Here is a 27,505-nt window from a genome sequence, read left to right on the forward strand (position 1 = left end):
TCTCGAGGGCACGGTGCCATGTGCTAAGCTCGGTAGCACGTGCCAGTCAGTGTTCTAGCAGAGAGGTGGCAGATGTCAACCATCCCCAGGTTTGTTTTCATTCCCATGGTCGGGAATGCCAACTCTGGGAAGGCCTTCCCACACCTGGGTGCTGGACCCTCCCCTCCGGAACGTGCCACATTCCCCCAGTAGCTCTTGCCCGCTAGGTGACACACATGCGGCTGGGGTACAGCCCCACGTAGACAGGGGAGGCCACACGGTACGCGTGTGACCGTGCCAGGCTCCAGGGTCTGGAACCTGTAGGTTCAGTCAGGCTCTGCCACTTCCTGATTACATGACCTTGGGCAAATTGTGTATCTTGGCCTCAATTTCTTCATCTGTAAGATGAGGACAGTACTGGACTCTTCTATAGGACTGCTGTGAATTTAAGTGAATTAATACACGAAAAAGGCTCTGAATAGCGCCAGGCACACAGTCAGCCCTGTGTAAGTATGTGAGACAGACAGATGGACAGACAGATGTAGCAGATGATGTCAGGTACTGCCAGTGAACGCAGAAGTCCAATTAGAAAGGAGTTACCTGCTAGGCGTGTATTTCTAACTGCCCAAACCTGGAAGAGAATGCTCTTTGCCTGAAGCGACAGTGAACACGGAGGACTTTGGGAAGCAGTGGGGAGCTGAGAAGCACGGCCCAGCATCACAGCAATGGGGGCGGGGAAAGGAATCTCCCCTTTCTTGGTTTTGTTATCCTCAATTTTTTTTTTAAGATTTTTATTTATTTATTTGATAGACAGAGATCACAAGTAGGCAGAGAGTCAGGCAGAGAGAGAGAGGGGGAAGCAGGCTCCCCACTGAGCAGAGAGCCCAATGTGGGGCTCGATCCCAGGACCCTGAGATCATGACCTGAGCTGAAGGCAGAGGCTTAAACCACTGAGCCACCCAGGCACGCTGTTATCCTCAATTTAAAAAAAAAATTTTTTTTATTTATTTATTTGAAAGAAGGAGACACAGCAAGAGAGAGAACACAAGCAGTGGGAGAGGGAGAAGCAGGCTCCCCACTGAGCAAGGAGCCCGATGTGGGGCTCGATCCCAGGACCCTGAGATCATGACCTGAGCCAAAGGCAGATGCTTAACGACTAAGCCACCCAGGCGCCAATCTTCAATTTTTGACATGTCCCAAATTGCTATTTAAAAAAAAAAAAGAGAGACTCTCTCATGAAAGCATTTTGGACCTGAGTCTAATGACAGCCCCAAACTGCCTCAGAACTGGAAGAAGCAGCCACCACTGCAGGCAGCTACTGGGTGCCCAGCACCGGGCCTAACTCGGAGAGGGTGCTCTGGAAAGACTTGACAGATAAGGAACAAAAAGATTGCCATAGGCTGACTTGACCACAAATGCCCCAAATTCTTCTTGCTGCTCCCAGCCTGACACAGGGCTAACCCCAAATCATGGTATGTGTGAATGTGAACAACCCGTCTGAAATTTGATAGGAATGAGTGTTGCCTTTTCCCAGAATGGGGTCCAACCAAATGGAGTCAAAACAGAAAGTCCCTAGGGCCAAAGGAGCTTAGGAAGAAGAGCCTGCTGTTCAGGGTGGTTCTCAGGCAAACCTTTCTGGAGGCAGGAAATGTCTTGTTGGGCTTGTACTTTTTAATTAATCATGCTGGGTAATGGTGCAGTCTTGGCCTTCTGATAACCTAGGCCCTCCACAGGTAGGGACTTGACATTTTGTAAAGCTTCGAAGAGTTAAGTCTTTCATGGGTCTGTCATCATTCTCTGCATTCAACTCTGCTTATAAAGTCCTTCACCCACCCTTTTGGAAGCAGCCCACAGTGTTTTTGGAATGAGACAGATCCAGTGTCAGATTTCAGCTGCCCCACTCCCTAGCTGTGTGATGTTGAGCAAATCACCAAACCTCTCTGAGTCATTTCGTTCATCTCTAAAAGAGATGATAAAAGTCACCTCTGCCAAGGTGCTAGGAAAATTGAAGATGATGATACTTGTACAGTGCCTGGCACATAGCAGGTGCTCAATACACACTTAACTCTGTCCTTGCCTAAGGTATAGGAAAGAGAAAGGACATAAATCATTTTACAGTCCAGAAAACCCAGATCATAGGTGTGTGGTGGCTCCCTACCCCAGGGCGACCAGGAACTGGAGAGAGCAGGGATTTGATAAGGGTCAGATCTTTCCATCTACTGAACTCATAGCACTGTTCGTAGTTCCAGGCCCGGCTCAAGAAATGTGTACAGAGTTTTCCAGGCAGAGAGAGCTCCTGTCCACCTGCTCCTCCCGCAGCTGGAAGAGGAGGGCCGGTGATTCTACAAAAGCCTCCCGATTACGTTCATTCTAGGAGCGTGAGAGGGAAGAATATATGCAGAGCCCTTGAGTCATAGCTGGGGCAAGACAGAGATGCAGAGAAAAGCTACTGAATGGCAGGAAAGAGATGGGGCAGGACATGCAGAGCATTTATGAGAGTGCCATCAGTCAGATAAAAAGCTTGCTAGCTCCCTGGCTCTGGGGGACCCCCCCACCCCGGGCTGATCCTGGCAGGGCTCCCAGCAGAGGGGCTCACCTTGCTCTTCCGCCTTGAGCCTGTGCCAAACGGGCTTCCCATAGAAGGGTCTTCAGCCTTCCTCAGACTCCGCCCCTCCTTCCGCTTCACCCAGCCCTGGCCCCATCTTGGTGTCTGGATGCCTCCCCCTTCCCGGAGGATAGGGGGTGCTCATTCCATTTCCCCTTCCCTTGTCTATAAATCTCCAGGAACATGGGGAGCATCTGCACAGAGACCCTGTCTGTGCCATCACTACGCTAAAGGCAATGCAGGGCCCAGCCCTCAGTCATCACTGAAGGCAGCAGGAAGCCTAGCACTCGGCGGGTCTGATCACTGTTGCAGAAATCAAACGCCATGCCCATTGGAACTACAGCATTTTATTGTTTTAGCTCCTGAGATTTGGGATTATTGGTTCTTGAGGTGCAGCCGGCCCATCCCGACTGATATGGTTCGTTGAACTTCAGATGTGTATTCTTGCTTACAAAAGCAGTGCGCGCTCTTTGTAGAAATAAAGACCTCACAAAAACACGGGGCAGAAGAAGATGAAACTCCCAAGTATTTCCACCCCTAGAGAGTATCAGAGTTGTTTGCTCTTCATTCTTCCATCTTTTTTAAAGTATATACTCACAGATGGATGGATAGATTAAAAAAAAAAACAAAAACAAAACACAAAAATGTAGGGGCACCAGCACTGGTTTCCACTCAGGTCCTGAGCCCCATGTCAGCAGGGGGTCTGTTTCCCCTCTACCTCTACCCTTCCCCCAGCCCCAATCAATCAATCAATCAATCAATGTTTTTAAAAAATGCAATCATAGACTATACACTCTTTTGAGACCCGCCTTTTTCACTCAACAGAGCTTAGGCAGCCTTCCAAGGCATCGGTTACTGCATCCTCTGGGGATCACAGCTCTAAAGATTAAGAAAATTGTGGATACAGTCAGCCCAGCTCCAGCTTCCAGCCCCCCAGGAAAGGCTGCTCTCTGAAGTCCAGCCTTCTTTAGCAACAGGCTCTTGAAGAGGAAAGGCTCCAGCAAGGAGGTGGGGCTGGATCTGCCAGGAAGGTGGCCTCTCTCACAGCTCAGAAACTTTTTTGAAAAGTGTGAGGCCCCAGGAAAGGATCTTGCACCCTTGGCGGATGGGTCCTTAAAGGCCTTAAGCTCATCAAAGGGGCTGCATTGAAGCTGGGGCCCAAGGCGGGGGCTTTCCACTGCTGAGCTTCAAAGGGGGCTTGGAGGTGCTCCTGAGAGGCTGAGGCTATGTCAGGCCCCTTGGGTGAATCAGTGAATCAGTAAATCAGGCTCCTGCTGCCTTGGCTAAGTGTTGTGGTGCTAGGCTGGAGTTGGGGAGGGATTCCAGGAAAGAGCTCTCCTGCTGGACAGCAAAACTTCAGCTCATGGGGTCTGGGGCTGATAACAAAAAGTAATAAGGACATGGGATGCCTGGGTGGTTGCGTCTGCCTTCGGCTCAGGTCATGATCCCACGGTCCTGGGATCGAGTCCCGCATCGGGCTCCCTGCTTGGTGGGGAACCTGCTTCTCTCTATGCCTCTGCCCTCTGCTTGTACTCTCTCTCTCTCACATGAATAAATAAAATATTTTTTAAAAAAGTAATAAGGACACTAAAAGCTCTTGAGCACTGCCGTGTTTCACGTACTTGTTCTCAGGGCTTCCCTGCAATCAATGTGTTCATTTTCTCATAACTTATGAGCCCCAGTTTGCAGAGAGATAAAGTAATGTGTCCCAGGTCAAACCCCAACCTCTCCCCCAGGTCTAACTTTCCTCCCCCAATTCCCAAAACCAGGATTTGAACCCCCGAGAGAAGAGGGCCCCTCAGGCACCTTGTTTTTTCCAGCGCTGTTTCTCTAACCCTGCCGTTCTCAGAGACTAGACTGGGCAAATCCCTACTTCTGACCTGGATGGAGTCCCTCTCCTCCTGTGTCTGTGGCCTCCTGCTGAGGCCCCCTGAGAAGGTCTCCCGTGCCGTGGACAGCAGGGCTGAGAGGGAGCCCTGACAGAGGGCTGTTAACTGCAGACAGGCTGCCTGATAGATAGGATTAGTTAAGCAGCCCCTAGACACTCAGCCTGGCACTTGAACATGAAATGGACACCCTTTGAAAAGTAAAAGCCCTCAATCAATGGCATTCTTTCTGTTAAGGAGGTATAAGACCCATGAGACTTAATTCTTGGAATTTGGAGCCTTTGCTGGAAGCCAAATTGAAAGCAAACATTAAAGCAGGAATCGAAAGGGAAAATAAAAGAAAAGGTGGGTGCGGCTGGGACACGTGACTTATGGGAAAGTCACTGAGACACGGTGCCACCGGAACAGCCCACACGCCCTCACTTGACCCCCACTCACTGGGCACCGGCCATGGGGTTAACTGCTGCATGACCATGGGGAGGGTGTGGGGAACACTAGCGTCTCCCCTTAACAAGCTTATACACGTGTGTGTGTGTGGGGGGGGGGACAAATAAATAAGTAAGATTATTTCAGATGGCTAGGAAGGCACTTAAGATCAGAGTGAAGAATGAGAAGGAAAGAGCCCAGGGGAAAGCTATCAGGAAATCACACATACAGGGCCCCAAAGTAGGGAAGACCTGACACATCCAAGGAACAGAAAAGGGGGCAGTGTGTCAGGAGAGGGGAGCAAAAGAAGAACACTGTTGGGGGGGCTGGGACCAGGTTAGACAGGACCCCAGAGACGTCTGGAAGACAGTGGGTTTACTCTCCATCAGATAGGAAGCCAAGGGAAGCATTTCGAGAGTAAGTCTGCATGTTTTGTGTTGATTTTGTATCCCTGGGAGCTTGCTGAACTCATTAATGCATTCTAGGAGGGTTTTTTGTTTTGATTTTGTTTTGTTTTGTTTTGTAGATTCATTGGCGTTTTCTATGCAGACAATCATGTCATGTGCAAATCATGGCAATTTTTTAAAAAAAGATTTTATTTACTTGAGAGAGAGAGAGAGAGCATGCCCCCAAGTAGGGGAAAGGGGCAGAGGCAGAAGAAGCAGGCTTCTCACAGACAGGGAGCCTGATGTAGGGCTCGACCCCAGGACCCTGAGATCATGACCTGAGCTGACACTTAACCGACTGAGACACCCAGGTGCCCCAAAGAGGGGCAGTTTTATTTCGTAATTTCTAATCTATGCCTTTCTTTATCTTGTGTGGTGTAGTAGTTAAAACTTTCAGGATGGGGGCAGACATCCTGGCCTTGTTCTCAGATTTACAGGGAAAACATTTCAACATTAAGTCTGATGTTAGCTATAGGATTTTTATAGATGGGCTTCACCAATTTAAGGCACTTCCCTTGTACTCCTAGTCCGTCAAATGCTTTATCTTTATCAACAAATAGGATCACATGATTCTTTTTCTTTAGTCTTTGATGTGAGAGAAAACACTGATTTTTCAAAAGCTTTTCAAATGACACATCTGGAAAATGAATAAATCCCACTTGCACATCTGGAAAAATGAATAAATCCCACTTGGCTGTGGCACGTAATGCTTTTTATACTTTACTGTATTTGATCACTAATGTGTTGCTGAAAATTACTGTGTCTAAGTTCATGAAAGACACCAGCTGATAGTTTTCTTTGATGACTGTCTTTATCCAAATTTGAAATCAAAGCTCAACGGGCTTCATAGCATGGGCTGGAAAGAATGCCCTTCCTTTTTCTTTTCTGGAAGAGGCTATGTAAAATTGATGCTAGTTCTTGTTTAAACATTTCTGAGAGTTCTCCAGTGAAATCAACTAGGCCTAGAGAGTGTATTTTTTTTTTTTTTTGCTTTTTTAGAAAAATTTACATTCAATTAGCCAGCACATGAATTTCAGATGCAGTGTTCAATAATTCGTCAGTTGCGTGTCACCCCTAGCTGGGCTAGGGAATTTACAGAGTTTCCAAATGCCACATTGTTCGCAGTGGACTTGGTGAGTTTTGAGCAGGAACCAAGCCAAGGGCAGCAGCTCCCCGGCCCCCATTAAGAGGGGAGGGAGGGCAAAGCACACAGGTTTCTTGGGATGGAATCCACCACACCCATCCAAGTTCTAGCCCTGTCTAACCCCGGGACGTTATGTCGCCCTACCCTGGATGCCTGAGGTGTTCTCTGATGTATCCACGTCAGAGGAAGAACAAAGGTGTGGCGAGACCCCAGCTACCCGGTGCACTGGTGGGCTAACCTTCCAGAAACCCACCACAGCAGCCACGGCTGGCCCTGCTGCTTAACCTGGGGGCCACGACACACTTCTACATTGTTGAGTCACAACGGTGCACCAGCCTGGCCAGTCTCTCTTGTGGACGCAGAGGGCTGAGGTCCTCTGGCCCCATGAGGGCTGTGTGAGTGGGGGCGCCGTGTGTTTCTTTCTGCTCTCTCTTAGCCAGGGCTCAGAGTCCAACTACCTGGGCTCCCAGCATGGATGGGGGATCTGGGAGGAAACCTATTCCATCCAGCTCCCAACACTGTCCGCGGTCTAGGAGCAGCCCGTCATGACATTCCCTTATTTATCATCCCTGCTGAAGTGTGCGTTCTGGTGTCTGCTTAATGGACCTCTCCTCCCCCAAGTTCTTCTTATTACTTCCGCATTCTCCTCATCTTGGACAACAGCCAGGTTGGACTCCAAGGCCTTGGACTGACCCCAGGGGATGGAGGAAGCCTGCTGATTCCATGAAAGGGCAGACGAAGCCGGCTTGCAGTAATTAGGCAGCCGGGCAGCAAGGGACTGTGCCGGCCCCAGAAACACCTGCCCGCTGAGGACCTTGGCTGTGACCCTGCATCAATGAGCAATCATGTTCCTGCCTGCCAGGGCCCCCTGCGGGGCGGCGGGCTGGTGGGGTGAGGTCGTCAGTGTCCTTCCATTGGCCCACGCTTGGCACACAGACAGCTGCTGGCCACAGCGAACAGAGGGGCCAAGAGACAAGTCAGGTTTCTAAAAGCCACATCTGCATGGACGGACACAAGGAAGGGGAGGGAAACCAGGTCTGGAACTCATGAAAGCCAAGTTGCTAACCATCTGCCTCAGGAAAAGAATAAGGGGAGTCTCGTTGTACAAACAGGGGCCACCTGCTAAAATATACTGCTAAGTGAAAAAGACCAGTAGCAAAACAAGAAGCTCCACAACGGGCTTCTGGCTGTGGGCCCGCAGTCCCAACCCTCCTTCCTCGATGTGAGGCCTGGGGCAAGTTCCTGATCCGGACCCTGCCTCAGGTTCCTCATCAGAAACAAAGCGATGATCAAGGTTGAGATTTAAATGACTTCATACTTGCCAAGTGCTTTTCCTAGTACCTGCCCATGGCAATACACCGGAAATGTGACTAACATTTAAATACATTTATGTTCACACTGGCATGGATTATCTCTAGAACTGGTAAAGTAAGTTGCCTAGGGGTGGAGGAAATGGGTATCTGGAGATGGGAATAAGAAGGAGACTTATTCTCCCCTATTTCCCTCTCTGACCCTTGGAATACTGTACTGTGTGTGTATAAGGAAGCCTTACAGTCTTACAGTGACTAGAGAAATGGACGGGGAGTGGAGTGCTCAGAGCAATTCAATCATTTGCCCAAGGTCACACAGCTGGGAAATGCCAGGGCGAGGTTTTTGGACCCCAGTGGTAAACCAGTTCCTCCAGGGTCCTAGCACAGTGGCTGGCAAAGTGCGGCCGCAGACAGCTGAGCAAATAAGGAATGGCAGAAGTGCCATCCGTCAGAGGGCCGGCTGAGAAATCCTGAAAGCCACCCACAGATGGCTCGGTGGGATCTCTAGTGCTTCAGGCCTTTTGGACTGAGACTTTGCAGTAACTCCCATCAAGAGGTAGAGCCTAGTTCCCACCTCTTGAACTTGGGTTGGCCCTGTGACCGCTCTGACCCATGGAATGCAGCAGACGTGACTTCAGGGCCATCAAGCTGGGCACTACCCACACTTCCTTCCTTGGGGAGTCCAGCCACTGTGCCATGAGGAAGTCCAAGCAGATCCGATCCCACAGGGATCGAGGCCCTGGAGGCTGAGGGGCCTCCCTGCCCAGACAGGTGACCTCAGTCTACACTATCAAGCAGAACCGCCAGCAGAGACAAGTCAGCCCACAGAGCTGGAAGGAATAGCACACTGTTGTTTGAGACCAATTAACCTTAGGGTGCTTTGACACGCAGTAATAGAGCAAAGAAACGGGTCTTCTGTTGCCAAGGATCCTCCTGGAGCAATGCACGCTTGCCTAGACCTTCTAAGGACAGCTGGTCCCACCCTGCCACATCCCAGCCCAGGGCTACACTGGAGAGGAAAGCAGGTCTTCTGCTCTGCCCCACTATGACAGTTCAGCCTGCTACTGGGGGTCTGAGCAAGACCCACAGAGGAGTTTTGAGCACCAGCTGCCTTGAGCCCGTGTGCCCTAGGAGGGATCAAACGCTGGGAGGCACCGAGGGAAACACGCCGCAGAGAAGGGGCCATGGTGGGTCTTTGGAGGAGGTTTCTCCTTCGGGGCACAGTTCTGTGGGAGTCAAGTGAGAGAACAGGAAAAGCAAGCAAAGTGGGGACACTGAGGCAGGAGGCCCCTGCCACTCTGTTGTGACGAATGACTACAAACCAGGCAGCGTAAAACAAGACCCGCTTCTCTTCTTACAGCTCTGGAGCTCAGAAGACCACGGTCTGTCTCAGAGGACTACAAGCACGTTACAGAGCTATGTATGGTCTTGAGTTTCTAGAGGAGAGTCCGTGCCTTGACCTTCCTGGCTTCTAGGCCCTTGAGGCCATACCGCTCCAGTCTCTGCTTCTACCATCCTGTCTCCTTCTCGGACCCTCCTGCCTCCTCGTGAAGACCCTCGGGAGGACATCCACGCCCCTCTCACTTAACCCGGCATCTCTCTCCAAGTCCAGGTCCTCAGCTTATTCTCATACGCAAAGTCTCTTTTGCTGCATAAGATAACAGAGTCACAGGTGGTGAGAACTAGGACGTGGACATCTGTGGTAGGGGTCATTACTCCACCGACCAGGTGATGGGGAAGTCGCTCATTCGCCGCTCAGCGCGTCATTTTGAACACCGGCTGCTGTGGGCCAAGTCCTGTGGTGGAAGGTGGTGGAGCTGTAGTGCCCCACCCCAGGGGTATGCACAGATGAATTCAGCCAATCTGCACAGGAGCCCTATGAGGTAAAGACTTTACCGTCATCATTCCATGATACTAAGGGGGAAACTGAGGCACAGGGCCATTCAACAACCTGCCCAGGCTTAGAGAGCTAATAAGTGGCAAAGAGCCTTAGTCAGGACCCCAACCAGGAACAGATGGCACCCTCCAATTAGGACAATCATGAAGGCTTTATTTGCAAGGAGCTGTTTACAGAGGCATAGGGAGCTGTAGGGGAATGTCAAAGGATCGTGCAGGAACCCTGGGTACGGAGCAGGGAGCTGTCACCACCCACAGCAACCCTGGGATGAGATAGTCACGTGGAGGCTGCCTCAAGGGAAGTGACCTCGGGATGAGGTGGGCCTCATGGGAGGTATTCACTGAGCTGCTTCTCTGCTTCTCTCTTACCCCCTGATCTCCTGCGGGGCTCCCCAGCGGCCGCCTCCAACCACAGTCACAGGGGAAGAGAGAGTAGGATCAGAGGGAAACAGGAGACAGCACGCCCCAGAACTGGGTGTCCATGCTTTGAACACCGAACAGCCCGGCCCCTCGTCTTGGTGTCCCCCCCACCCAGTTCCTGTGTTGAAGCCCTAGCCCCTTGCACCTCACAGTGTGACTGTGTTGGGAGGCGAGGTCTTTTCTGAAGAAACCCAACCTTCCGACTCCTCGATGTCTGACTCCCAGCTGCCAGGACTGCAGGCAATGAATGTCTGTTGGTGGAGGCCTGGGTGGCAGTGTTCTGTTCTGGCGGCCCCAGCGACCCGATGCTCGCACACGAGGCAGCCCTGACTTTCGCCTCCTCGGCCTGCCAACCACACTTGCAGTGAATGCCTGCCGTGCCACCCCTCGGGGCTTAGGTGGCGGTCTGCTTCCATACCCGCCTCCCCTGAGAGACTGGGGACTCCTCAAGGACCACGTCTAGGTCTTTGTCATCCTGTCCACCCAGATGGCTGGTGCTAGGAGGGTTAACTGAGATGACATGTCAGTTCCTCCGCGAGAAGCTTTGAGGGCTAAGTGCCCCGCAAATCTGGACCCTCAGGTTACTACTCACGTGTCCGTGCCCACAGTCATGCCACAAAAGGTGCTCCCGAGGACCTGCTGCACAGAGCTGAGAGGCCGGCTGTGAGCAACTGAACAGACACACAGACAGCAGCCAGGTCGCTTATGAAGACAGCATGCCGACCCCCACCCTGCAGCCCCCCACCCAGGGAACCAACCCAGCCTCTGTGGGAACCGGCCCTGGCTGCCAGTCTGCTCTCACTCACACTCACAGGGACTCAGACGGCAGTCTCTCCAGGAAGCCAGCTATGACTCCCAGAACAATCAGCCCCCAAAATGGCCAGGACTTGATTACCAACAGACAGTCTCCCTAATTCTTGTTCCAATGTCCAACTTCGGGTCAACTGGAGAAAGGCAAAAATGTACCCAAACCAATCCCACGGGCTGCTTGCTGCGAGCTGGCCTGCCTCCAGCTCTCCTCTCCCCTGCAAGCGGGGCACAGCCTTCCCTTTTATCCTCTTCCCTTTTATCCCACTCCTCTGCCTGCCTTTGAGTCTCTGCCAGATGCCGGTGACAGCTGCTGGCTCCCCACCCCCCACCACCGCACCAGAGCCAGTTCTGAATAAACAGCCTCTGCTTCTCATCTGGGTGGCTTTTGTGGATTTCCACAGGTGTGCAGGCCCTGGGCCCAGTCATAAGAAGAGCTGAATGGCTCAGATTGGGAGGAAGTGGGGAGACGGGCACCTGGGAGAACAGGGAACAGAGGAGCTGGAGTCAGACAATGAGACACCCTCCATAGGGCGCACCTGCTCTTTGCACAGATTCCATTGGTGCCGCAGGCTTTCTTCTTCTAGAACATGGGTAAAGGGCATCAAGATGATGGAGTCATTTAAAGATGACCCAACTCTGAGGGGGCTATGAGCCTGACAGAAGCCAGTCCCCAGGGCGCCCACCGGAGACAATGTGGCAGGTGGCTTTCTCCTCAGCACCGAGGCAGTCTGCCTCCTCTGTCAAGAACCAAGAAGAGGAAGCTGGCAGGCCAGCAAAGCCTTATTCAAGCTCTCCCTTCATACATAAAGAGGGAGGGGAGCATTTTTTCGATTTGAAAGAGAAACCACAAATCCTGGCTGGGGCCCAGGGCCATCGCTCGGGGAGCCAGGTGCGGCTCTCAGCTCCAGCCCCTCCCTGCCCCTGGTCACCAGCCCACCATCGGCTGCTGCCACTGCCACCGCCACCTCTGTGAGGTCCGATGACTGTGCACAGCACAGCTTTCCCTTTGTGATCAGGGCGGCGTGGGGGAGGGCGGCCAGCCACACGGGGGGAGTGCAAACTGCATCCTTGAACGGACGTCTGACGGGAAGGGTATTATAAGAAACAATTCTGTAGCGAAGGCACAAAGGTGTGGGGCTCCAGGCGCGTTTCTCTGGCATGTGTCACCGTGCTCCCTAGAGAGGGCCTACTTATTCATCCCCCAAGGCGCTGCCAAATGTCAAGTCCTTTGAAAGTCCTTGCTTTCCATGCCCACCTGCTGCCCACGCCACTCATGCCACAGGGAGCATGGCAACGTTTCCTTCCCAGCGGCCTCAGCACGCCGTCCATACCAGTGCACAGGAGATCCTGGGCTCCTTAAGGGACACCCTGGCCTACCAGTCTCTTCCCCAGCCTCCAGACACACACCTGGAACACGGCAGGGACCCAAGGGAAAGCGGAATGAAGGGAAACACAAGCGAATTCGGGTGTTAGCTGGCTGGCCTTCCTGGAGGTCCCTGCCAAGCCCCGCCATGCAGTTTTGATCCTTCTACTCTCCTCTGGGAAGCAAACATCTCTAGGGGACCCAAGGGGTACTGCAGGAGGGCCCAGAAAGACAGCCCTAGCCTGCACGGTGGAGCATGTGGGTGTGTGGCTCTGAGATTCCTAACAAGCCTCCTCTCCCTGACTTTCCTTTCCCAGCCACCAAAGGACGTGGCAGAAACGTCTCCAACCATGGGAGAGTCTTCCAACTTACAGCCCACGGGCTGGATCCACCATGCAGGAGTTTTATCGGCTTCCAGACTATATAAAAACTGGTACAGTCCCCATTAAGCCCCTCTCTCTAGCTTCTACTGAATAAAACAGAACATTCTCGTGGCATATCTGGCTGAAGCTAAGTGGAGTGTGTTTTAGTTTGTCACAGTCCCCCCCACCCGCTGCCCAAGCTCAAGTCCTGATGCTCATCGCTCACACGCTAGTCTCTTAGGTATCTGCATGTATAACCCGAGCCATGGCCTCAGCTTCGGCATTTCAGAATGACTGGAACAGGTTTTAAAACGCGCTCACAAGGCCCAGGCCCATACTCAGACATTCTGGGGTAGAGCTAAGGTGACTATGTTTGTGTAAAATTGTCCCAGATGATCCTAATTTCCACCAGGGCCAAGCACAGTGGTCCACGGGGCCTGCAGGCTGTGAGGGCCCCTCTTGCCGGTGCAGAGAAGCAGCCACGAGAAAAGGGCAGAAGACGGGGAAAGTTAGCCTGGTTCAAAGTGCCCAGGGTGCCTCCAGGGAGCCAAGTGCTGCCCTAGGATCCACCCCACCCCCCCAGGGGTTTAGGCCCCAAAGCAGCGAGGCCTGTGAGCATCACTCAGAAATGACAACACAGACCAATCCCTCCCCACTGGGCCACTTGTGTGCAGCTAGCCGGTGGCCTTTCCAGGCCCTGCCTGTAGACCGTTCCCGAGCCTTATACCACCTGCTTCTTGTCCCCGGGCTGCGTTTGCCAGGTCATGCCTCCCTCTCCCCTCGGGGCTCTGCCCGATGCCCTCACCTCCCCTACAAGGCCTGGAATCAGCCGTGTGAGGTATGCCTGTGCGTGACCTCCTGCTGCATCAGCATGTGACTTACTGGTTTCTTGAAACAGGCCCTGACCTGTCTCATGCCCCTACCAGACAGAATTCTAGAAGGCAGGAATTGCCTCTCCTCTGATCCCTGGGCCCTCCCCAGTTTTCCCACCCATGGCTCACCGAGCGGCAGGGGACTCTCGTGGAAGGTAGAGGGGCTGCTCTGCAGGGAAGAGCAGAGCAGGCACTGCAGCAGCCACCACACCTGGCTCGCCCAGCCAGAGAAGCTGTTTCAAGAGAATCCATGATGCTACATGCCGGCCGCTAGGCATGCAGGAAACCAGGGCTAGGGTGGCAGGGTACAAAGAGGACTGGTTCAAACCTACTGAGAAATAACTACTTATGGGCGTCAGGGCCCCACACCGTCCTCTGGTCTGCTCTGAACAAGAAAGTCACTCCGGGACCCCACACCCTTGACCATCGGTTGATCTGATTCACAGCCAGCCAGCCAGAGGAGCAATGCTTACAGTCCTCCAGGCCATAGGGACGACATGGTTCCAGACTCGAAGCCTCTCCCCGGAATGATTTCCAGAGTCTAGCTGACCGGACCCTGGCCCGAGTGGACACTGTCCACACAGAGCTGGCACCTGAGGGCCAAGGGCTGGCCATGCCCTCCCAGCGGGGCCAAGCAGGGCCTACCTCGGAGCTGACAGAACGTGGTCATGAACTTGCTGGTGAGGGACTTGAGCTCGTTGTTGGCCAGCGTGATGAGGTGGATCTGGTCGGTGACATTCCGCAGGACCTTGTAGATGCCAATGGGGAAGGAAACCAGTTTGCACTCGGCCAGATCTGCAGCCAGAGAGCAGAGACAGAGCAGAGTCAGCCCTGGCTGCTCGGGGACTCGCCCCACACCATGAGGCCCCCGACCCCGCCTCTGCTCCCCACCTCCTTTCTCTCTCGCCCATCTCCCCTGGGCCAGGCTCGGAATTCTGCCCTCCCTCTCCCAAGTGCCCTCATCACCATGGGTCATAGCCCTCTCTCTCTGGCACCCAGAACCGTGGGTTTGGAACCATCGACCAAGCAGAGTTGTCAGGAAAGTTAAATATGAAAAAGACTCAACGTGCTAACAAAATGCCTGGCAGGTGCGCAGTGGGGGTGGGGATGCCGTTTCTAACCCCCTCCTCCACTTCACCCTCCCCTTCCCACTCTACCCAAATCCTCTCTATGCTTCAAGGCCAGCTTCCATCCCACCTCTTTGGAAATCTTCCTGAACCATCCCCACTACTGGGATCACCCTCCTCCAACCCATGAACCTCAGGAGCACTAACCAACTCAGACAGCACTGACCAGTCTCTCTGCAAACTTGACTTGGCCCCAAAGAGGCTGGACTCCCCTGGGCCCCTAAGCCTTTAAAGATTGCTCCAAAATAAATATGCAAAATTTAGTTAATATTCCTACATGCCAGTAATGATAAGTAGTTTTTATAGATCCCATTCTGAACAGCAACAGTAAATGGGAAGTCTGTCAAAATATTCATAATTGGGGGGTGCCTGGGTGTCTCAGTGGGTTAAGCCTCTGCCTTTGGCTCAGGTCATGATCTCGGGGTTCTGGGATTGAGCCCCACATTGGGCTCCCTGCTCAGCAGGGAGCCTGCTTCCCCCTTCCCCTCTGCCTGCCGCTCTGCCTACTTGTGATCTCTCTCTCTGTCAGATAAATGGATAGAATCATTAAAAAAAAATCATAATTGAAGCCCTTCTCCCTCAACCACCTCATAGAATTTCTACTCTTGTTCTAGGAGCAGCTCAAATGCCACCTCCTCTAAAAACCTTTTCTGGCTGCTCTAGGCAGTTAGTGGCTCCAGGCTTGGAGTCTCAGAGCAGGAATGAGACCTCTTCATCTTGTGCCATGATAGCCTTGTTTTTTGTCTGCTTTCCCACTGGACTGGGAAGACCTCCAGAGCACAGAGCCGGCAGTGTCCCAGCATGCTCGGAGGGTAAAGTAGGGGGACTGGCAGCCTCACAGAGCTGGGCTGGGAAAAGAAAGGGGACAGATGGGCAAGGGCAGAAGTCTAGACAACTGAGAATCCATAGGTGTCTTCTATAGGGCATGCTATTAAGAAGTGTCCGAGGGCACCTGGGTGGCTTGGTTGGTTAAGCATCTGGCTCTTGATTTCGGCCCAGGTCATGGTCTTGGGGTTGTGGGGTAGAGCCCCAAGTGGGGCTCTGAGCTCACTGGGGAGTCTGCATGAGTGACTCTAGCCCTGCCACTGTCCAATGTCAGGCACTGGCTCTTACATCAGCCAGTAGGGCTGACAGAAGAGGGTCTGAGGTCTTGCTAGGGAGGAACGAATCCCCTGGAAGTCAGGCTTTCGGTAGAGGGAGATCAAGGGCTGGAAACAGACTAGCACTGTAGGCTCAAAGTTTGGAGGAGGCTAGGGATTCTAGAAAGAACAAACACATCCAAACAATTAGTCTCCTAGTACTTTGTGCCAGATGTGCAATGGGCTAGAGCTAGAAAAGAATTTAGTTGTGGTTGTAAATTATAGCAGCCCCTTTGGGTAAAAGCGACAGATCTCATTCAAGTTAGAGGCAACATCAAGGAAAATGTCAGAAGCTTTCCCTTGAAAGCAAAGAGCAAAATAAAGGATGCCTTCCATCACCAGTATCGCTGAATATGATCTTGGAAGTTTTGGCCAAAGAAACAAAAGACACAAACACTGGAAACAGACAGAATGATTATCATGCGCATATGAAATGACTGCGTAACCTCAAAAAACCAAAGCAGTCATCTGACAAACTACACAAATTAAAAAGGTCTCAGCAAAGTGGCTAATCAAAATACATACGCAAAATTCAGTAGTTGTCCCACATGTCAGCAATAAAATATAATTTTTAAAAAGCCTACTTCAAACAGCAATAATAATATGAAATATATAGAGATAACCAGAGTGGAAAATGTATCTAACCAATATTAAGGAGAAAAGTGCACAAAGATATCTTTGGAACTAGAAGGTATTATGCTAAGCGAAATAAGTCAATCACAGAAAGACAAATACCATAGGATCTCACTCATATGTGGAATTTAAGAAACAAAACAGATGAACATAGGGGAAGGGAAGAAAAAGTAAAATAAGATGAAATCAGAGAGGGAGATAAACCATAGGAGACTCACTTATAGGGACCAAACTGAGGGTAGCCGGACAGAAGGTGCCTGCGGGGGATGGGCTAAAGGGGTGATGGGTGTTAATGAGGGCATGTGACGGAATGAGCACTGTTACATCCAACTGATGAAACACTAACTTTTACTCCTGAAACTAATAATACACTCTATGTCAACTAAATTGAATTTAAATTTTCAAAAAATTAAGAAATGCTAAAAAGAATAGACTTGGATGTGAACATACAGAACATGCTCGCTAGTGACAAAAATTGAAATGATAGTGATTTGTTTCAGAAATCACTTTATAGGGGCACCTGGGTGGCTCAGTGGGTTAAAGCCTCTGCCTTCAGCTCAGGTCATGATCTCAGGGTCCTGGGATGGAGTCCCGCATTGGGCTCTCTGCTCAGCAGGGAGCCTGCTTCTCCCTCTCTCTCTCTGCCTGCCTCTCTGCCTACTTGTGATCTCTGTCAAATAAATAAATAAAATCTTTAAAAAAAATCACTTTATAGATTGTTTAATGTAATTCCTACTGAATATCCAGAAAGTTTTTTAGTTTTTTAACTTTAAAACCCAAAACCGTTTATTGAAATGCTTTTAAATTTCAGCTAGGGAATTAAGCAAGCAAGGCTCCCTAAGAGAGGAGAAGGTAAGGGGATGACCAATATTTTAAGGCTACAATAACTACAACAGAGGGCAACAGGAAAAATGTATTATAGAAAGAAAATCGTTTGTAAAATGTAGCCTATAAAAAACATGTTACAATTTAATAAACACCAAAGGAGACCTCATAAATAAATTGGGGAAGGGAAGGATTAATAACTGATATCACAACAGCCAGTTAAGAATTCTGGGAAAATAAAAGAGACTCTCAATTAACCTAAGAATCAAAGCAAACTTAGGACACCTGGGTGGCTCAGTCAGTTTGGGGTTGGACTCTTGATTTCAGTTCAGATCATGATCTCAGAGTTGTGAAATCAAGTCCCACGTCATGGAGCCTGCTTAAGATTCTCTCTCTCTCCTTCTCCCTCTGACCTCCCCCTCTTCCCCATTTAAGAAAAAAAAAGAATCAGAAGTAAATTCTAGAGAGAATTATACTTGAAATATTTTTGAAGTCAAACAAAAAATCACAAGTGAACAGAATTTAATATTTACACAACCTCCTAAGTGAAGATGACTAGAAAGTCACCTATGAGCAGTAACAGAATCACAATGAACAGATCAACAGACCCACTGTATAAACCACACAGCACACCTGGATGTTTAAAAAAAAATAAGGCAACAGATTGCGAAAAGGATTTACAGATAGGATAAAGAGCTATGATCAGGGGTGCCTGGCTGGCTCAGTTGGTTGAGCATACAACTCTTGATTGCAGGATTATGAGTTTAAGTCCCTGTTTGGTATAGAGATTACTTAAATAAATAAACTTTAAAAAAAGTTATCTTTGGGGCACCTGGGTTGCTCAGTTGGATAAGTGTCTGACTCCTGGTTTTGGCTCAGGTCATGATCTCAGGAGTATGAGATCGAGCCCTACATTGGGCTCCACGCTTGAGAGTTTCTCTCCCCATCTCTCTGCCTCTCCAGCTCAGGCGCACTCTTATAAATAAATAAATAAATAAATAATTTTTTAAAAAGTTATCTTTATTATTTAAAGTTCTCAACATAATTCAATTTTAAAAAATGAAGACTACCAGGGAGAGATAAGAAAAGAACATATGGTGTTTGCAAGTGGAAAAATATAATTAGTAAACAAATAAACATATGGCTCCCCATGTATTGTCAAACTGCTTTCCAGAGTATTTATGCCAATTAACATACATCCTGTCCAATAAGTAAGAGGATCATTAAAAAAAAAATCTTTGCTAATATAATCAGGGGAAATGGTATCCCTTACTTTTAATCAGCAAGTCTTTCAATAATGAGATGGATTATCATTCATGGGTAATTACCCATTTTTATTTCCCCTGTGACAGATCCTGTTCACATCTCTTGCCTTTTTTCTATCTGGCGTTCGGGCATTTCTCCCCCACCCTCTCCAATGTCGGTAGACTTTCTTAAGTAGTATTGTAGACCTACGTTTGTCCATTGTTTTTCTTGTTTAATAATTCAAGTTATAGCATTTTTAAAAGCAGAATAAAAAAATTATATGCACTCTATAACACTTGTAAAACTAAGTAAAAAAGTACATATGCCTGGGAAAGAGCCAAATAACCACAATGTTAACCAGTTATTACAAAGGATTGGAGCAATTGGTGATTACTTATAGTCCCGATGTTTCTTTTACATAAAACAGGCAAAGTACCACCCTCTACTTCAATAAAAATATTTCTCAAGCATATATACTGATATTTTACTTTTAAAATAGAAAAGTTAATTTATCATAAAAACTGCTTTTATTGGAAAAAATAACCTGGCAAATTCAAGTATAAACTGAGGGCAGCCAGCTCCTCTTCAATAAAAGAAATAAAAAAGACCCAGAAAAGAAAGAAATTCTCTTGTTATTGGAGCAGAGCAAAAGCTAGGAGATGGAACTTTCAGGACTCAGGCACCAAGAATCAATTGCACGGTACAATTGTACAGTCAATTGTACAATCAATTGTACAGTCGGGAGAGAAAGTGCTCGTGATAGAGGCAGAAGAGACGCAAAGCCATAAGGCCATCTGAGTTATTTCCAAGGGTCATCAAAGCAGCAGTCTTCCCTGAGACAGCAGCCCAGGAATGCCCAGCCCACAACCTCCTTTCTGCCACCTGGGCCACCCACGCAGCATCCTGACCACACACACTCCCCTTCTCCAGTCCCTAATTCAAGCAGCCCGGGCTTCAGCACCCTCATCTGGTCGACTGACCTATATCACAGACGCATGTGCCACCGCCCACCCCCGCCGCCTTCTGAAGGTCCAGAGGGCCTAGAACGTATTCACGCCTGCTGCTCTCCTTTCTTCTCTGTAACAGCCCTACTGTGTGCCAGGCACTGCTCCCCACTTTGCCTAGAGATTTCCCTAGGATTTTTTTTTTTTGTTCTTAGGGATGCCATCTGTTCCATCCACATTTTGACCCCGGAACAGCCTCCCAGAGGCTGGCGTGCATGTGGGAGGGGTACAGCACCCCAATGATGGCAAAGGGCTCTGCTGGAACGTGCCACAAACGCACCCCATCCAGGCCACGTCACCAGCCACTAACACTGCATAGGGACTCCAATCCCTGCTGAGAGAACAGGTCCATGATCTCAGGAACAGTTCTCCACGATTCCTGGGACAAGAATATGGAGGCCCAGGCACCTAGACATGCAGGAACATGTCTCAGCCCTGCCCAGTCTTCCCACCTGTGAACAAGGAGCAATATAACTCGTGTTTATTCCTTCAGGAACGGGGATAATAATAACCATAAATAGTACCACTTATTATTTCACATGTCCTAGGTTATAAGAATTTTCCTTGCTGTACACATGATGAAACTGCAAGGGATTGACTTGCCCAAAGTCATACAGCTAAAAGGAGAAGACTAAGATTGAGATGGTGAAGATGTGCAGGAAGCCACAGGTCCTAACCATTCTACTATCCTGCCCCCTTGAGTTAAGAAGGACCTAGGTGCCTGTCTTGGGGCCAAGTCAGAGAAATGGGAGTCCATGTAGAGCACTGCAAAGGGAAACCAGGGCCTTGGCTAAAAAATCCTTTCTAGTAAGCCTTTCTAGTGTGATTCCGGAGACCGAGGCCAGTCACCTTTTGTTCTCAGGAAATTCTTCTCAGATCTAATGCAGAGGATGGACACCATATCTACCCACCACACCTATCTGCAGTAGAGAAAAGCCTGCTAAGCCTGAGCCAAGTTCAATGTTGGGCCCCGGAGCTTACAGGAGCAGGCAGCACTCCTCCCAGAAGACACAGCTATCACTAATGGAGGGGGTACCCTGCCCAGGGAACAGAAGACCCAGACTGGAGCAGGTGAGTCATCCTCAAAAAGCCATGGGATGCCACCAAGAAGGGGATCCCATTCTTTATGGAACAGCTGACAGTATAGGGAATAGCTCACCAGTCATAAAGGAAACGCATCCCATGTGAGGAAGTGAGGGTGACATCTGGGGGTTTGACCAAGCAGTCACCACCCACAGGGTTCATGAACCACATGGAGGCCAGGGGATCTCAAAGGTCTCCCTCGATTCAACAAAACAAACACAGCTAACATCACTGAGTATTCACTACGTGCCGGGCACGGTAATAGGCACTTCTTAAAATTAACTCAGTAAATTCCCATAATAACCATGAGTTACCCTCACGGGTAGAAAGTGAGCCCCATGTTGATAGGTAAATTGTTCAAGGGCATTTTGGTAAGATGATGAAGGACAAAGAATCTGAATGCAAAGATTCCAGTACGGTGACTAGCTTATCCTGGTTTGCTCAGAACGTTCCCAGTTTTGGCACTGAAAGTCCTGTGTCCTGGGGGACCACTGCTCAGTCCCAGGCAATTCTGGAGAGTTGGTCCCCCTTGATGCATGCTAGATGCTGATGGATGAGAGATTACTAGAGGCACGGGAGAGGGAAGGCAACCCAGATGTGGGCCAAGCCACAAGCAAAGGCCCAGAGGACTTCAATCACCCTGGGACAACCCGTTTGAGCCCACCCTGTCCTACAATTTCGTAGGGCCCCACCCTTGCTCAGTGAGTCCTCAGAGAGGAAGGCTCTGGCTCGGAAACATTTCATGTGACCGGGTGGTACATGCACGCCCACAGACCCCAAGTGAGACTCAGGGGTACCAACATCAGCATTTGGACAGTAGCTGGTTTCACGCATGACCTTTCCCACGGCCCCGCCACCACCCGCTGATATCTGAGCTGCAGCAGAGAACAGAGAAGCTTGAGGGAAGGCACTGTAATAAACACAAAGCAAGATTATTCTCATAATTATAATTATTATTGCGAGAAAGCCAAAATGCATCTCCCTAAACCTCTAATTACGATAGTGTTGGTGTTAATAAAGCAGTTTTTATTCACAATGCCCAGATCTTTCATTAAAGGTTATCTTGTTAATCCTAATGAATGCCTAATGAAAAGTCACTGGTGGGCAGAACCAGGGCAAAACAAGCAAAATCCAAGAAGTAAACAAAACAGAGTGCAGGGAGCTGGGAGGGCTGGGTCAGACTCCTGGTTTCTCAGAAACATGGAAGTGTGCCATGGCACACAGGAGACCTGTGGCTTCCTGCTCAGAGCTGGGCCTGGTGACAGGGTCCTGTAGGGGGAGGCAGAGAGGGTTGCAGAGCCCCTACCCACCAGTTATAGGCCCAAAGGAGAAAGTGTTGGGGATTCAAGTTGGCGTGCACATGGGCTCTGAGGCTTGGCCAAGAAGCAGCACTTCCAAGGCTGTGGGAGTGTGACCTGAGCCTGCCCATAGTGTCTTGTTTCCATATAATCTTTTTTTCACAGACTCTCAGAGTTAGAAGGAGACTGGAGGTCATTTAGCCCATGTTTTCCAAACTTCCCAGTAAGAATCGTGTGGAAAGGCGAATCCTAGGCTTCTACCCCTGAAATTCTGCTTTAGTGTGTCTGCAATGATCACTGGGCAATTTGCATTTTTAATAAATATTCCCAGGTGATTCTTAGCAATAAGCAAACTTGGGGAACACTATGTAGCCTCTGATCTCAGACCTGAAATTCTCTTAATGTCTCCACCAGAGGGCATAAAGTTCCTGAATATCTCTGGTGATGGGAAGCTCACCCTTCCTTTCTACAGAATGGTTTTAACTATTAGAGAGTTCTTTCATGAGCTACATGCTGTTACTCACACATAGTGTATCTGCCCTGGCATGGCAATCTTTTACATCAGTGAGGATGAGGGATATTATAAGCTTTTCTCCAGACAAAAACATCCCAGAAAACTTCAATCCCCATTATTTTAGATGCTCCCTCTGGAGATTCAGGACTGGCCCAACTCAGAGCCTGCCCCAGCCAGAACTTCCTCTTGTTCAGGCTTTCAGTCTGTGACACAAGTCCGCAGCCACTGTTTGTGGAGGCTAACTGGGTGCAGGAAACTGGCCTGGGGCTTCAGACTCACGATTTCACCTCCTCCTCACAACCACCCTGTGAGGTCAGTTCTCTGTTTACCTCCATTTAGCAAAGGAGGAAACAGAGTCACAGAGAAGTGATAGGACCTGGACTGCTCAAGGTCACAGGACTTATTCAAGGTCACCCCATTACTGACATACTAATTAACGTTTATGAAGTGTTCCCCTGAGCGAGTCCCTGATTGTCACATTAACCCTTAATCCTCACCACAGCTCCACGGATGGGTACTATTATCACCATCCCCGTTGTCAGAAGAAGAACTAGAGGCATGGAACCACAGGCCTCGATCAGTAAGTGGCAGGGCTGGCCTTCGGCATGTAGCCCTAACCACTCGAATGGACAACGTGCACGCAGCATGGAAGGCTGCTGTGGGTTACAACAGGAGGCCGTTTCCAAGGAGCTGACCCGTCTTCAAGGTGTGACAGATGCCCGTGGACATGGGTATATTAACAGCAGCTAAGAGGCAGCTATATACTAAGAGGACTTGGAATTAAAAGAGCTTGTGAAAGAACGATCCAGACTCAGGAGCCTGGACGTGTCACTTCCCAGCCGTGGGACCTCGGGCAGGCCGCTGTGGCTCTCCTGCCTTTGGTTTACATCTCAGTCAGATGCCAGGGTTAGAACTTACAGTCCCGGAGGCCCCTCCTGGCTGCCACTGTGGACTCTAGCTGCTGGTTCTCACACTCGGCCACGCTGGAGTCACAGACTTCTGATGTCTGAGTCTCACTCCCAGAGACTGACTTACTAATGGGAGCTGGAGCTTGGGAGTTCAGGGCCTCTGAAGGCCTCCTGGCACTTCTACTCCATAGCCACGGTAGGGAACTCTGCACCGTGCTATTGCTTCTTGAACCACGATATGCACACAGACGCCTGGGGACCCTGCTAAGGTGAGTCTTCTGATGCCGCAGGTCTGGGGGTGGGGCCTGAGATTCTGCATCTACCAGGCAGGTCCCAGGACCATGTTCGGTGGCAAGGGCCAGGCCAATGCAGTGGTTCTCAAAGTGGGAACCCTGGACCTACTGCATCAGCATCACCCCAGAATTATTAGAAATGCACATTCTCAGGCCCCAGCCCAGACCTGCAGAATCCAAAGCTCTGGGAGCAGGTTCCAGCCATCTGTGTTTTAACAAGCCCTCCATCTCTGAGGCACCCTCATGTTCAGGAGTCACTGGCACAGAGGGACATCCTTAGCATCTAGCTACCCATGGAACGTTTTCCCTCAAGTGCTAAGAATGCTGGGTCAGTGGAGATCGTCTTGATAGGGACAAGGGGACTTGGGTTAAAATCCCGTCAGGGGGACGCCTGCTTGGCTCAGTGGGTTAAAGCCTCTGCCTTTGGCTCAGGTCATGATCCCTGGGTCCTGGGATCAAGCCCCGCATCAGGCTCTCTGCTCACTGGGGAGCCTGCTTCCTCTTCTCTCTCTGCCTGTTTCTCTGCCTACTTATGATCTTTGTCTGTCATCTAAATTAAAAACAAACAAACAAAAAAACCCATCAGGGCCAAGCTCAGAGGGGCTACAGCAAAGCCCAGGCAACCGCCCATGACAGATGCCACACACATGGGAATCCCGATCTAGAGGTGCTTGCTCACTGACTATTGCAGGAGTCCCAGCCGCTCTGGGAAATGACCTGACTGCAGGATGTCTGCCTCATAGAACAAAGCTGAACTTCTCTGGTCCCCGGGCCAGGGGCTGTCACACCCAACAGCCAGAACACGTTCTAGCCGCAGGAGGGCCAGAGATCTAAAAAGGAAGGGTTGGCTGGGGTGGGGCCTCAGAGTTCACTCTTCCACAGGATCCAAACCAAGGCTTTCCTTGTGCAAGCACTTTTCTGTGATGCAATCTGAGGCAAGTTACTTAACCCCAGCTTCAGTTTCCCCTTCAATAAAATGGGAACAAGAAATCACGCAAACACCTGTAGGTACACATTCATACAGCACTGTTCACATAGCCAGAAAGTAGAAATCGCTCAAATGTCTGTCAATGGGAACTTGTCTCTGTAGAATGGCACACCATGGAGCCACAGAAAGGCATGAAGTACTGATACAGATACTGATACTCAGAAATGGTGTGCAAAGTGAGAAAAGCCGGTCACAAAAGGCTGCATACTGTATGATCCCACTGATAGAGCTATGTCTAGAATATGCAGATCTGTAGAGACAGAAAGGAGACTGCTAGGGGTTGGGGGAGATGGGAAAAATGGGGAAAGACCATTTAACGGGACAGGGTTTCTTTTGGGGGTGATGAAAATGTTCTTAAGTGGACTGTGGTGATGGCTACACAGCCCTATGGATCCGATAAAAACCATGGAACGCCGTACTTTACAATGGAGAATTTTACGGAAAGGGATTATTCCTCAATTATAAAAAAATAAGAACAAGGTGATTCAACTAACTAATAGGGTTGTTCTGAGCATGAAATAAAACGTCCTCAAGCTGGGTGCGGAGGGCAGCAGATGGTGTCACTCAGGGGACAGGAAGCGCCACCATGAGAAGGCAAAGACATAGTTTCCAGGTAAGACTTCAGGGCCAGGCTGAGCTCTAGCTCTGCGGCTGGCCGAGGGAGGGACAGGACCCCAGGCAGCTGCCCCCTTCACTGCCTCACAGCAAGCAGACTGCCACGTGTGCTACCGTGTAAGATCTGGGACTTGCTGCAACAGTCCCGGTGTCTTCCTGGTGAGCCAGCCAATCCACAAACACCTATCTAATTAAAATCAGAAGGAACTAAATCCTACACAGAAAAAAAACCAAGTGACACACAGTCAACATTTGAGAGATTAAATTCTTTTGAGTTGTGAGATGGCTCATGGCTAACACACTGGGACCCAGGGGAACAGATACCACAGCCGTGATGATGCCGACAGCACGGCTGCCAACACCTCTGCCACCAGCAGCGCTGGCTGGGCCCGGCAGAGGCTGCACGTGGAGCCAGACCCTGGAGAAGGCCGGGACAGGCCCTGAAGTCTCCTACAAAGACAAGGGCAGCCAACACAGAAGGAACAGCTGCTCCAGATAATCCTAAAAACCACCTCGGAGGGAGGGCGTCATTATCAGTCTCTTCTTGCAGATGAGGAAAGGAAGCCTCAGAGAGGTTAAGAATCTGTTCAGGGGCACCTGGGTGGCTCAGTGGGTTAAAGCCTCTGCCTTCGTCTCAGGTCGTGGTCTCGGGGTTCTGGGATTGAGCGCCGCATCGGGCTCTCAGCTGGGCGGGGAGCCTGCTTCCCCCTCTCTCTCTGCCTGCGGCTCTGCCTACTTGTGATCTCTGTCAAATAAATAAATAAAATCTTAAAAAAAAAAAAAAAGAATCTGTTCAAAGGTCACACAGTACGTGAAGACCTGTTGGAGCTTCTCCTCCTTTAAGGATGCTGCCCTGCAGAGGGAGTTTGGAGACCTGGATTCTGATATGTTGCTGTTCGTAACTCCAAGTGTGGCCCACATGCACCGGACTACAGACCAGACTTCTCAAAACAGAACAGCCCCACGGGTCACCTGGAGACCTTGCTAGGACGTGGGTTCTGATTCAGCAGACCCAGGACGGGACCTAGGAATCTGCATTTCTAATGAACCGCCTGGCGATGCTGATGTTGGCCCCACTTTGAGAAGCAGGACTTGGAGGGGAATCACCATGCAAATGGCAGCCAGCCACGGGGTGAAAACTAACTACTTCAAACTCTTAGTCCGGAGCTGGCCTTCATCCCTCTACCTTTGCCTTAGCCCCTTCCCGACGAGGGAGCAGATGTAAGACCAACCTACATACCTAAGTTTCCCCAATTGTGCATTCTTTTCATATTTATTTTTACAGTTAACAGCTACTGATTTTACATTTATAGTCGTAATATAAAGTCTTTCCAAATTTTACTTAAGCTAACTCCATTTAAAGAAAAACGTTAAGTGACCATAATCACGACGAACACTTTTATGGCACTGAGTAGAGGCCAGATGCCCTTCTAAACATAAAATAATTTTCATCCTTATGACTCTAGAAAGTGAGGACCTTTTAGAGGGAGCAAATGGAAACCTAACCACGATCAGACTTTACCTGATCAGAGAGTTAAGTCACTTGCCCAAGGTCACCCAGCCAACAGGTGGCAGAGCCAGGCTTCGAGGCAGGGCAGCTGGATTTCAGGGTTGATCACGTTATTCCATCTATGAATGAGCACAGCTGGCCCTCTGACAAGGCGAAAACTGTGACTGTCCCCTGGGCGCCGTCAAAGCGAGGCAAACGCTTGTTTCCAGCTGCAGAAATGGTGTTCAGATGCCCCTCAGCTTCCCTGACACCTGCAGCGCTCAGCACAAGGCCTCATCCACAGTGGGGGCCGAGGCGTGTCCCGCGATAAATTTCTCTGGCCCGACGTGCCAGGCACCAGAGAAACTTGGGGTCTGACTGGGTCATACCCCTGCCCCCGGGGCCACGGGGCAGGTGCCCACACGTAGGTACTTGTGGGGGTGATGAGATTCTAGACAGCTCTGGTCCCCTGGAGACCACTTCTGAGCAGGGCGGACAGTGAGGGGCTGCGGCTGACAGCCAGGAGATGGCTCTTAGCAACAAAGGCAGGGCCCCAGGCATAAGAGAACTGCTCACTTAATGGCTGGCTAAAATTTCATTTTTTTTTCAATTGTCAGGGTGTGAGTTCTCTGAGCAATAACTGGGCTTCCTGAGGTCACAGCTGGTTGAAGGGACCAGGGAACAATAGCAAACACCTCCAAAGAGCATCTGTGCTCAGCATCTGACTCTGTCAGACACCAGTGCCTGGCCACCAGCCTGCTCTGTCCTGTCCGCCTGCCAGTCTGCGAGCTCGATAGCCTCCTGGACCTGGTCCATGCCATTCCC

At 50.1% G+C, this 27,505-nt stretch overlaps 1 protein-coding gene across 8 annotated transcripts in view; it reads right to left on the bottom strand.

Moving 5' to 3' along the window:
• The window catches only part of LRRC20 (leucine rich repeat containing 20), a 107,828-nt gene that overhangs the window by 29,386 nt on the left and 50,937 nt on the right, over positions 1-27,505 (bottom strand). For all 8 annotated transcript variants that reach the window (XM_082715598.1, XM_082715595.1, XM_082715600.1 and 5 more), the window contains one exon: positions 14,165-14,314. In XM_082715598.1, the coding sequence (XP_082571724.1) occupies positions 14,165-14,314 (150 nt within the window). The remainder of the gene's footprint in view (positions 1-14,164; positions 14,315-27,505) is intronic.

The sequence above is a fragment of the Mustela nivalis genome (assembly GCF_964662115.1).
Source record: "Mustela nivalis genome assembly, chromosome: 2".
Taxonomy (NCBI): domain Eukaryota; kingdom Metazoa; phylum Chordata; class Mammalia; order Carnivora; family Mustelidae; genus Mustela; species Mustela nivalis.